The sequence below is a fragment of the Zalophus californianus genome, chromosome 11, assembly GCF_009762305.2.
Source record: "Zalophus californianus isolate mZalCal1 chromosome 11, mZalCal1.pri.v2, whole genome shotgun sequence".
Classification (NCBI taxonomy): Eukaryota; Metazoa; Chordata; class Mammalia; order Carnivora; family Otariidae; genus Zalophus; species Zalophus californianus.
The window spans coordinates 104495007-104505767 of NC_045605.1; the positions used below are offsets into that span (position 1 = coordinate 104495007).

The 10761-nt window shown below is 54.3% G+C and overlaps 1 protein-coding gene across 4 annotated transcripts; it reads right to left on the bottom strand.

Annotated features, from left to right (window-relative positions):
• Positions 1 to 37: 37 nt before the first annotated feature.
• Positions 38 to 10443, bottom strand: NXF1 (nuclear RNA export factor 1). 4 transcript variants are annotated; one of them, XM_027578478.1, is made up of 21 exons: positions 10269 to 10443; positions 8038 to 8221; positions 7667 to 7820; positions 6798 to 6881; positions 6587 to 6691; positions 6409 to 6489; positions 6221 to 6290; positions 5988 to 6076; positions 5753 to 5860; positions 5496 to 5605; positions 3630 to 3666; positions 3263 to 3331; positions 3127 to 3182; positions 2894 to 3001; positions 2733 to 2791; positions 2505 to 2620; positions 2345 to 2387; positions 1703 to 1775; positions 1003 to 1185; positions 526 to 586; positions 38 to 404 (listed from the first exon to the last, which is right to left on the bottom strand). In XM_027578478.1, exons 1-21 carry the CDS (start codon positions 10294 to 10296, stop codon positions 366 to 368), a joined length of 1857 nt encoding a protein of 618 aa, XP_027434279.1. In that variant the 5' UTR covers positions 10297 to 10443; the 3' UTR covers positions 38 to 365. The 4 variants fall into 4 exon arrangements, 2 of the variants coding, with proteins under 2 accessions (XP_027434279.1, XP_027434280.1); XR_003517318.1 differs by lacking the exons at positions 38 to 404; positions 526 to 586 and having other exon boundaries at positions 1110 to 1185; positions 1703 to 1871; XR_003517317.1 differs by lacking the exons at positions 38 to 404; positions 526 to 586; positions 1003 to 1185; ... (5 more) ...; positions 3127 to 3182; positions 3263 to 3331 and adding an exon at positions 3980 to 5408 and having other exon boundaries at positions 3637 to 3666.
• Positions 10444 to 10761: the final 318 nt, after the last annotated feature.

Consider the following 10761-nt stretch of genomic DNA (forward strand, 5'->3'; position numbering starts at 1 on the left):
GGGCGAGGCAGAAACAATGTAGCACCGTGACACAAAATACAATATCACTCTTTATCTTAAAAAGTACGGCAGATTCTGGGGTTAAGTACACAAAGCACCTAAATCCTTCGGGGGAGTTTAGTGTCAGTTCTACAAAGTAAGCTTTGGCTTCCTGGCACCAGCGAGGCTCAATCTTCCGGAAGTCTCCCAAAAGTCTTCCAGAAGGCAGGTGAGGAGAGGGATCCAGCAGCCCTTCCTCTTCGGTCACAGTCACGGGGTGGCCTAGGGGCCAGAGAGGAGGAGACAACAGCCGACAGCCAGGACAAGGAGACGTCAATATCCAAGGGCTATTTTACAGGGGGTTGCTTCTGGGGCAGGGCTACAGATCACTTCATAAACGCCACTTCTGGGATCTCGCCCTTAGCCTTAGAAAAAAAAGAAAAGGTCAGTTAGAGCCAGTCCCTTTCCCCCCTCCCCCCAGCTGGCTTGACCCTCTCAAGGCCCAGAGATCCCTAGTCTTCTTGCTACCGAATTTCCAAACCTTACCTTGAGATGAGTAAAGGCCTGGGCAGATCTGGTGTAGTCCCAGTTGTTGTCCTGAAGGCACCTGGAGTGGGAGAAGGGCGCCCTGCTCACTAAAGGCCACTTCAAAATCCTTCCTAGAGAAACACTCACCCATGCGTGCCAACAATTACATACATTCTTGCACCATGTATTACAAATGGAAAATCAGTAAAAATCCAAATGCCTATCACTGGTCTACTGGATACAAAGGAGTATTAAGTAGCTATCAAGAAGACTAAGGTAATTTTTATAATGATAGGGAAAGACATTCATGGATAAGCAAAAAAAGTAACTTGCAGAATAGTATATAAAATTTTTGCTATGCTGATTTAGGCATAGGCCAAATTTTTTTATGGGCCAGATTTATAAATTTTGGCTTTCAAAATGTCAGGAGCACTCATTATTCACTTCCACCCCTACCTCCGTTTACCCCTATTCCTACACATGCCCAGTACTCACTTCTGGGACCACTCAAGGTTCATGCCAGACTGGGTAGAGAACGCCTGCAGCATTTCCTGCTGCTCTGGGGACAGGGTGGGCACTGGACTGGAGGAAGGGGTGGGTGCAGGCATGGCAAAGGCTCTCTGGATCTCATCAGGGCTGGCATTCCGCACAAACAGCTCGTCGTTCACGATGCACAGCCTTCGGGACAAAAAGCACTTTAGACAGCTGGACAAACAGCCAACCTCAACTTCCCATTATTCCTGTTCTCACACTTGACACTTTTACACTTGACAGATTCTTTCAATACCCACCAAGTCCCCCTCCCCACTCTTGGTCATTACTTTTTATCATTTACGCCCCTTACGCCCCTAAGAAGCCATATATGGGGGCAGATGCCAAACAACATTAGAATTACACATTCTCCCCCAACTCAGGGAAGTTCTTATTCCCACTGATCTTCACAATAGACCAAAGAAGTAAGTAGCTTATGTTAGTTTCCCAATGAGGAAACTTGCTCTTAGCTAGAAGTGGTGCAGCCAGATGAAAAACCCAAACAGTCTGGCTCCAGAGCCGAGCTCACCACCACTTTGAGAGCCTCCTCCTGAAATTCTGAACATTTCCTGAGGACTCGCTCCCCCTTCACATCCCCCCACCAATTCCCACATGCTGGCCACAGATGGGGACTGGGACCCCAATTGGTAAGCCACTCACTCACCCTGAGTTGCTCGCAGGAACAGCGACAAATGTCCGGGTGAAGGCTCGCAAAGAATCCCGAGACTTTCCATCCACTGTAATGTTAACAACAGCAACGACCCCTTAGAATCAGCTACACCTCAGGTTTACTAAAAGCTTCTCCAATCCTGGTCTTACTGGATACAACTAAACTGAAGCAGACCAGACAGACGATTATGTGTGTGTAGAGGGGAGCAGAGGAAGAGGAATGTCGGAGGCCAGGGCGAACCACCACCAGCGTTAGCCCACCCAGAGGACCCATGCGCCAGCTCCTGTGTCAGGCGCTCCGCTGGCTCCCCACGGCACGGCTGTGAGATGGCTCTTACCAACCCCCTTTGACAAATAAAGAATTCGAAGCCCAGAGATGATGTAAGTTGCCCACAGACCCATGGGCCCGAGGCTGGAATGGAAGCCCAGATCTGCCTGCCCCCAGAGTCTGTGTCCTCCCAATCCCCAGGCTTGTCCCGTTTCCCAGACAGGAAAGACAGGTGGGGAGGGGAGGCCTCATGAAGGTGGCTTGGGGGCAGACGAGGAGGAGGTCAGGGACGGAGAAGGAAGGGAGCGGAGAGTGCTGAGGGAGCGCCCACTCTGCAGACTCAGGACTCAGGACTCCAAAGCTTCTTACCTTCTTTGAAGACCCCGTTGACAGAAAAACACAGCAACGTACTCTGAAAGAGAAGAGGCGCCTGTCACCATGCAGGCTCCCGGCCAGAGCCGGAGGCCCCCAGGCCTCGTAACTGCCCTTCCTCAGTTCCGGCTTTTGTGGGCAAGAAACAGGTGCTTACTGTCTGCGCACTTATGTCTACCACAAAAGAGTTGATGTCGTGCTGAGTCTTGGGCAGCTCATTGAGGAAGGCGACAACATTGAGACGTGTGTGCTTCAGCAGCCGGAACCGCAGGGCTGTGGGAGAGGAGGACCCAAGGTCAGGGGCTGCTGCACGCTCCCAAGCCCCGCGCCCGAGTCCCGCCCGCCCCCCCTTTCCCACCCTGTTCTGCTCACGTCGCACACTTACTCGGGTCTTTGAGCTTCTTCACATTCCTGCTATCCTTGAAGTACTCGGCCAGGTTGCTTCTAGAGGAAGAGGCGGACAAGGAGGCAGGGATCAGAGCCGTGTGCGCGCTAGCAGGTGCTCGCCTGCAGGGTCCTGGGCAGGCTGTGGGCGGGGACACTCACCGGGCAGGGTTCTGGGGCGTGAAGGGAATGCTGAGGGAGCAGCAGGCCCCGTCGTGGTAGGCGTCCAGGAGCCGCTGCCGGTCTCCAGAGTCGTACACCGCATAGTACCTGCGGAGAACACAAAAGGGACAGTCTGAGCTCCCGGGTCTGGCTCCCCAGAGGGAGCTGTGCCAGGACTTGCCCACCGCTCCCCAGCCGGGGCGGGGGGGGGGGGGGGGGAGCTGCATACTCACTGCTGCAGGAAGTGCAGGACCAGATTCTTCAGGGTCTCTGTTCCAAAGTAGCTTCCCTGGAATCACACATAGGTATCAAGACCATGTAACCAATCCTCTCCTCCCAACATGAGTTCTAGCGCTGCCCCCTTCTTACCTTGCAGGGAGGTAACATTGTGGGGGCTTCAACATCAAATGCAATTGGCGGGGGTAACTCATGGCCATCCTGTGGGAAGTCGACAGTGTAACCAGAGAGAAAAGGCTGGATGAGTAATGACATGGGCAAACTAGGAATGAGGGGTCAGAGATCAAGGGTCAAGGACACACAGAAAAGGTCCAGGAGTCCCGACAGAGGCAACTTCTGTCTACGGGCCTTTTTCTGAGAAGGATTATAGCCTTTGCCAGATTCTCAAAGGTCTTCGTTGTCTCCAAATTAAGGGTCATACGAACATACATGAGGCAAGAGCTTTTGGGTGGGAGAGCCTATGATCGTTAGAAAAGAATTTAAAGAGCTACGGACTTACCAGGCGTAGTAATTTGGGAAATCGTTCTCGAATGGCGCTGTCAAAAACGGGACAGAAGTGAGTGATGCTTCAGAGCCACCGTGCCTCCTGAGCTGCTCTAGGAGCAAACACTCCAATGCCCAAGGGACCGCCCACCCCATCCGCTTGCCCTCTCACTCCTCCCCAGCCTCGGAGCTCTGGGGAAAGAGGCCCCACTCCCCACCTCACCCGGGGCACCCAGAAATGACTGCCTTGAAGGCTGACTCTCTTCTTGCTGCCTGACCCGAGCGCCACAGAGCAGCACTCCCAGCCCAGGCTTTAAGCCAGGACCTCCTTCCCCTCCCTGCCCCCCTTACCTTCCACCTACTCACCTGTGCAGCCCCGGGAGGAGGGAATGGGGTGGGAGCCCAAGGGCTCCGCTGCCTCAACAGGTATCCATCAGTTCTGCCTGGTCTGGCCGTGGCCAAGACCAGAACACACCACAGGGATGGCACAGGATGTTGGGGCAGGGAGATGAGCAAGGCGGAGTGGGGGGGTTCAGGAAGAGGGGAGGTGAAGGAAGAAGACAAGGAAGGAAAAGAAGAGAAAGAGAGAGAAGGCAGGATGGGGCTGGGGCAAGGGAGAGATGGGGAGACAGAGGGAAGTAGAGAGTAAAAAGAAAGAGAAAGCAAAGAAAAAGCGAAAGAACTATAAGGCGAGGAGGCATTCAGGAAAACAAGGAAGAAAAAAGGGAAGAAGACACCCAACACAGCCTTTTCCTTTGGCTGCCCCTTTCCCCGTGGTCCAAGGTACAAACGGAAAACAAATTCTTGCTGCAGCCGGAGGGCAGTTGCTGTTGGCCAGGTCTCTGTCCGCTACCTGGGTCCCGATCTGAGCTGGGCGTGGGAAGCGAAGCAGCCATGGGGGCAGGAGACCTCCCTCAGAAGAGGTGAGGGTTCAGGCCCCTGCAAAGTTGGGGGGGTGAGGGTCTGTGCCCCACCTCTGTTGGCCCCCAAGTTCTCTCCTGATGGCCCCTCTGCGACTGTGCCTGTCTTAGGTTGTTCCTTCCCTGAGGAATCTTACCCGTCTCTGGCTAACCAGCCATCCTCCGGGGCCAAGCAGGGTGATGTGAGGTGTGCGAGTGAGGGCGGGGCAGCGCCCCCCGAGAGGGTCAGTTCTGTGTCTCCTCGGTAGCCTATGCCCCCGTGGCCTCCACGCCCAGCGCCTGCCTTGGGCTTCCCTCGCCTGCTGGGCGAGGGGCCCCGGCTCTGGTCACATGGCTTGGGGAACCCAGGTTTCTTCTCCAGGGAGGGCCCAGCTCACAGCTCCGGGCAAGAGAGACAGAGTGCGTGGCACCAGCTCCGAGGAGGCCTCAACCTCAGCGCGAGGGGGAAAGCCCAGGCAACGGCCTTGGGCACGTGGACCATGACAAGAGTCCCTCTTGGCAAAACGGCAAGAGGGGCCAGCACCGGACAAAGAAGGGAAGGCCCATCAATGGGAAATCCCAGGGAGGGAGGCCTTTCTCGGCCCAGGGATACCAGGCTCTTGGCACAAGGCAGATCCATGTATGGGACATATACGCAAGACACCCCCTGGTCGTGGTAGAAAGCGGGAGATGCCCTTCCTGGAACAGTAGGGTAGGGAGACTCTAGAAAAGGCTGTGTTCGGGAAGAGGAAAGACCACAGAACAGCAAATAGGTAGTCAGGTGAGAAGAAAGGAAAGGAAACCTCGGGGCCAAGCTGGGACACACGGACAGACGAAGGGAGGAGCACGTGATCCTCCCAAAGGACAGGTGGTTCCAGCTCAGGGCTGCACATCTCCTGCAGACGGGCACTGGTCAGGGTGCATTAGCTCAGCCTCCCGGGGGGTGAAGGTCCCCAGGAGGGGAGACAGAGGCTACAACTGACCTGATGTAGGTGGACTGGTCTCGGAAGGTGTCGCACAGCGGGTTTCCGTCGAGCCACAACTCTTCCAGCTTCAGCCCTTTTACCTTGTCCAACTCCCTCTCAGACTTCAACTGCAGAGAGGTGGGGAGAAAAAGCGGGCAGGAGATCCTGGTAAGGAGAGCCAGCGAGATCCCCATCCCCGAAACACCCTCCTCGAGTCTCCTGCCGGAGCCCTCTGCTCACCCCGCCCACAACACAACCAGGCCCTCAGGGCTCACCTCATTTCCGGAGAGATTGAGGATCTTCAGGTTGGGTGCTTTCTGCACAAGGCTGGACATGTCATCCAGCCTGTATAGCCTGTTGTTGCTCAAGTTTAAGGACAAAAGCTGTGGGCAGAAAAAAGTTTAGAGGAAGCATCGCCAACAAAGGATTCAAAGACACACCTACCTCCCGACCCCATCCTACCTACCACACCCCGCTTCCTCCCGTCTCAAAACAGGACGAAGGCCTCACCTCAGGGATGTTCTCCTCAATGATTCGCAGGGTAGCCGCCATACAGCTCCTGCGATTCAGGACGACATCAATGTTCTGAGCCACCAAGTCTTCAGGAAGCGGAAAGGAAGAAAAGGCAAGTCTGAGAGGGCTTTCCCAGGTCAGAGTTCGTACCAAACCATTCTCGAACTTTCCCTACCCGACAGATCCCCCTCTGCCTCCACCTCCCTGAGAATGACTGCTACTGGTCCTACCTGGGTCTGAACGGAGGCCTTTGAGGTCAAGCGCTTGTTGGGAGCCATCATATCGTTTGCTCATGATCAGCTACAGTGGAAAGAAAAGGGGTGGGGGGGGTCAGGGGCTCACTGGGGCTGTGTGGAGGGTTGTGGATGCGAGAAGTGGGAGGACTGGAGTGGAAACACGGGACGGGAGCCTGCCTCACCTTTAGCTGCTCGACTTGTTCTGGCTTCAGTTCGTTCTGTACCGAATGGGGTGGGGCAGAGGAGTTGATGATGATGGATATCTACAGGGGAAGACATGGAGGGCAGGGTGAAGTCCAGGGAAGCCTAAGCCGCGCGATCAAGACCTACCCCCAGCCAAGCCAGGCCCTTTATACACACCCTTCGGTTTTCCTGATCCAAAATCTTATAGTTGACAGCCTTCAACGCAGAAGCGGTACTGGCATCCTCAACGAAAAACTGAGCCCGTGTGTTTTCATAGTGAAACTGTACAAAGAGGAAACAAGAGCATGAGACTTGGAGCCCAGGGCCCCTGGGCCAGCCGGCCCCTCTCCCTCCTTGGTGCCCAGCAGCCACATGGGCCTTATCTCACCTCAATGGGGGTGAAAGGGACATTGCACTTGCTCTGAATCACACTCAGGAGCCATGACTTGTCATATTTTCTGCCATAGGGAATCTAGATGAGAGAGAGAGAGAGAACGGAATATGGAACGAAGGCTGACCAGCAGACCGATCTAGCGCTCCTTTCACACCTTCTGCCAACTTTCACATTTCCTGAAGGAAGGGCCAGTTAAAAGTTTTTTTTATTCAAGTCAGACTCCTTATCCTCCTGTCCATTTAACTTAGTATTCCTCAAGAAAATAAAATTTTTTGGTTCTAAAAGTTTCAAGATATGATTCAGACATGGTCCGCCCCTCCGAGGACTTAAGAGACCCCAAGCTCCACACTCGGCTTGAGCCACACGGAGACATTCAGAGGAGTTCCTCTACCTCCCAACCAGTTAATCATGTTTTCCTTTAGATGGGGCCCCCCGCCCCGATCCTGCTTGTCTTCTTCTACGCCTTTCCTGAACCTGCTCTTAGATGTTCTAGGAGGAAGGATGGACACCTGACTGTGGAGAAAACAGCGGAGAAGACTGATTTTGTCATGTGAAAAGTAAAGACCTTCACTCTGAGCCCAGCCCCCTCTCTCCCTTGCAGCATCTACTTCCCCAGACACTCACTGTAATCTTTTTTTTTAGGGGGGGAGGGGCAGAGGGAGGGAGGGGGGGGGAGGGGGAGAGAGAGAGAGAGAGAGAGAGAGAGAGAGAGAGAGAGAGAGAGAGTCTCAAGCTGGCTCCATGCCCAGCACAGAGATGACACAGGACTCAATCTCATGACCTTGAGATCATGACCTGAGCTGAAATCAAGAGCTGGACAGACACTTAACCGACTGAGCCCCGCAGGCGCCCCAGACACTCACTGTAATCTTAAACCAGTTTCTCGAGGTCCCATCCTGACTGGTACCAGCCCCTCCTCTCTCTGGAAGAGTTCTGTCTCTCCGCACAGTAACATGAATGCGATCTCGATCATGCCAACTGTCACCTCGACGGTTGGGTCGGGAAGGATAGGGGTTGCTGTGGGGAAGCAGAGAATAAAATGTCCACAAACACTAGGAAAGTCTTCTCAAAGGCTTCCCACACTGCTGTCAGGATTGCAGCTAAGACTGTTCACCCATTAAGCTGGACCTGGCATCTCTCACTTGTACAGGTGGGAAGAGAAATGGCGTGGGCAGTAGAGAGCTAAATAAATAAATGGGTCACTAAAATCAAACCAGATCAACTAGTCACTTACTGTCGTATTCGGGGAACATCCTGGGCATCACTCATCGCCACATCTCTGTCATCCTCCTCCAGACGGGAAGACCGGATGCCAGAACCTCCTCTTCCAGACCTACGGTTCCCCTCACCATATTTCCACCGGAAAGGACCCCGGCCTTTCTTTCTTCTTTGAGGGAAACTAACACGGTCATCGTGCTCTGGGGTTAAAAACGACATCAATTAGAAATCACGTTGCTAGTCCAGCTACCCTGCTGTGGCAATCAAAGCTCCAGCAGCCTGTGCTATAGAATGACATACACACCGACTACGAAGCCCACTTCCACGCAAACTTCTGTCTGTTGAGAGAGAGAACCCTCTCTGTGGCATGGCAGCATGAGGGAAACATTATTGGAAGACAGCATAGAGCTTTGGAAAAACGAGTCAGAAACTGGAACTTACAGAGAGAAGAAGTACAATGTGGAAGTGTGAGCAGAATATGGACTCAGTGTGCAACTGAAAAGTCACCTGAAATCTGTTTGCCCTTGGCCTCCCAAATCTATTTAACCCCTCTCAGAATCTGGATGGGGACCTCTCTCACATCTCCTAAAACTAATCAATCACAATGATCACATCAGCTTTCAGTAAACAACGCTTCCTTTGCCTACAGAGTGCAAACGTCATACAGTTATAAACATCATCAATTTAAGGGCTTCTTTAAAACTTTTTTTTTTGGCTTCTTTAAAACTCTTTTAAAAAAAATATTTTATTTATTTATTTGACAGAGACAGACACAGCGAGAGAGGGAACACAAGCAGGGGAAGTGGGAGAGGGAGAAGCAGGCTTTCCGCGGAGCAGGGAGCCCGATGCGAAGACCCCGGAACCATGACTTGAGCCGACTCAGGTCGTGATCCTGGGGTCCTCGGGTCGAGCCCCGCATCTGGCTCCCTGCTCCTCGGGAAGCCTGCTTCTCCCTCTCCCACTCCCCCTGCTTGTGTTCCCTCTCTCGCTGTGTCTCTCTCTGTCAAGTAAATAAATGAAATCTTTAAAAAAAAAAAATTCTCGTTCTCAAACTGACACCCTGAAGTTTTGGGAATGAGCTCTTTATTTCCTTGGCCAGAAATGCCTTAAAAAAAAAAAAAAAGATTTTATTTATTTACTAGAGAGGGAGAGAAAGCGCACAAGTAGGTGGGGCAGCAGGGAGAGTGAGAAGCAGGCTCCCCACTGAGCATAGAGCCCGACATGGGGCTCTATCCCAGGACTCTGGGATCATGACCTGAGCCAAAGGCAGATGCTGACTGAACCAACTGAGCCACACAGGCACCCCCAGAAATGCCTTTTAACTCAGGAGACAACTCCTAAGATTCAGGTTCTAGTGGCAAGTAGGGAGCTTAGCCAACTCTCCTTGACTGCTCTCCAGGAACAGAACCCTCTGAATCCTCTGTAGGAATGGCTTCTAAAAAAAAGGTCTATGACTCCCAAAAAGGTCTGCCTCATGCCAGCACTCTGCAACCAATGAACCTTAAGAAATGACCATAGGGGAAAAACAAACAACTGAATAGCAGGCACAGCTAATATATACTGAGAACTTTCTCCAGGGCCAGGCACTATGCTCCAGGCACTTGATGTGAATAAACTCGTTTAACATACACAAGAGCAAACTTAGGAAGTAAGTACAGTCACTACCTTCTTAGGAAAATAGAAAAATGAGGCCTGGGAGTGGAATTCACTCAAGCTTGGGGAAGACAACTCTGGACTCAAACCTCAGCTGTCATGTGCTCCTAACCACTCCTCTGGACAAAAACCCTGCGTAGTGTTCGGATACAGCGCGTTGATGTGGAGGTTTAAAATATTAAAGCCAAGGCCGCAGGGGAGGCGGGGCAAGAGACTGGACGCGGTGGAAAATAAGACACAAGGTAGCCGATGAGCCGGGCACTGACTCACATTAAAGGAAGAGTCTGGCCGCCAAACTGAACTGACAGGCATCAACCACCCACAAAGTTCAAAGGAATCTCGCCACCCCACCGCCAGGCCGCCTGCTCCGAGCCGAAGCTCCTCGCAACGCCAGGATTCCCGCGTCAACACGTCGGGCTCCCAGCCTCGAGTGCGGCCGGGCCCGCGGGGGGCCTTGCCCCCGGCCCGCGCCGCCGACGCACCCCGCGGACGCCCGGCCTCTCGCGGCCTCCCGCCCCGGGGCTGCGGCCTAGGCCGGCGCCGCCCACTGGGCCCCAGATCATCTCGCTCCCTGCCCTGAGAGCCAGCACTGACCGTTGTAGGACTTCCCCTCGTCCGCCATGGCACAGAGAGTAGCAGGGCCGGCTCAGCCGCGGGCCGCAACGCCACCAATCGTCCGAACGCCCAAAAGCGCCCCGGCCGAAGCGCTCCTACGCCCGGCGCCACCGCATTTATTCTGCGAACTACGTCGCGCGCCGCCGACGTCCCCCGGTGGTGGGCGGTGCCGCCTGAGGAGCGCGGCCCTCTACGCGTGCGCACTCGGCTGGCAGCCGCGCTGGGGGCGGGGCTCAGCCGCTCCTGATCCCGCCAGAGACCTGCGCTCGCCGAGCTACTCCAGGGTCGGGGCCGGCCCGGCCCGCCCCGCCGCCGCCTTCGGTTCGTCGCTACGCCAGCACCTCCGGGGCTAGCGCTGGAGCAAAGAGCAAGCTGCTGCAGCCCAAGTCTCCGAGACGAATGGGGAAGGGGGTCGCACGAAGGGCTTCCGAGGAAGGGGAGACCCGGGCCTTGGAGCGGGAGTGATGGTTCT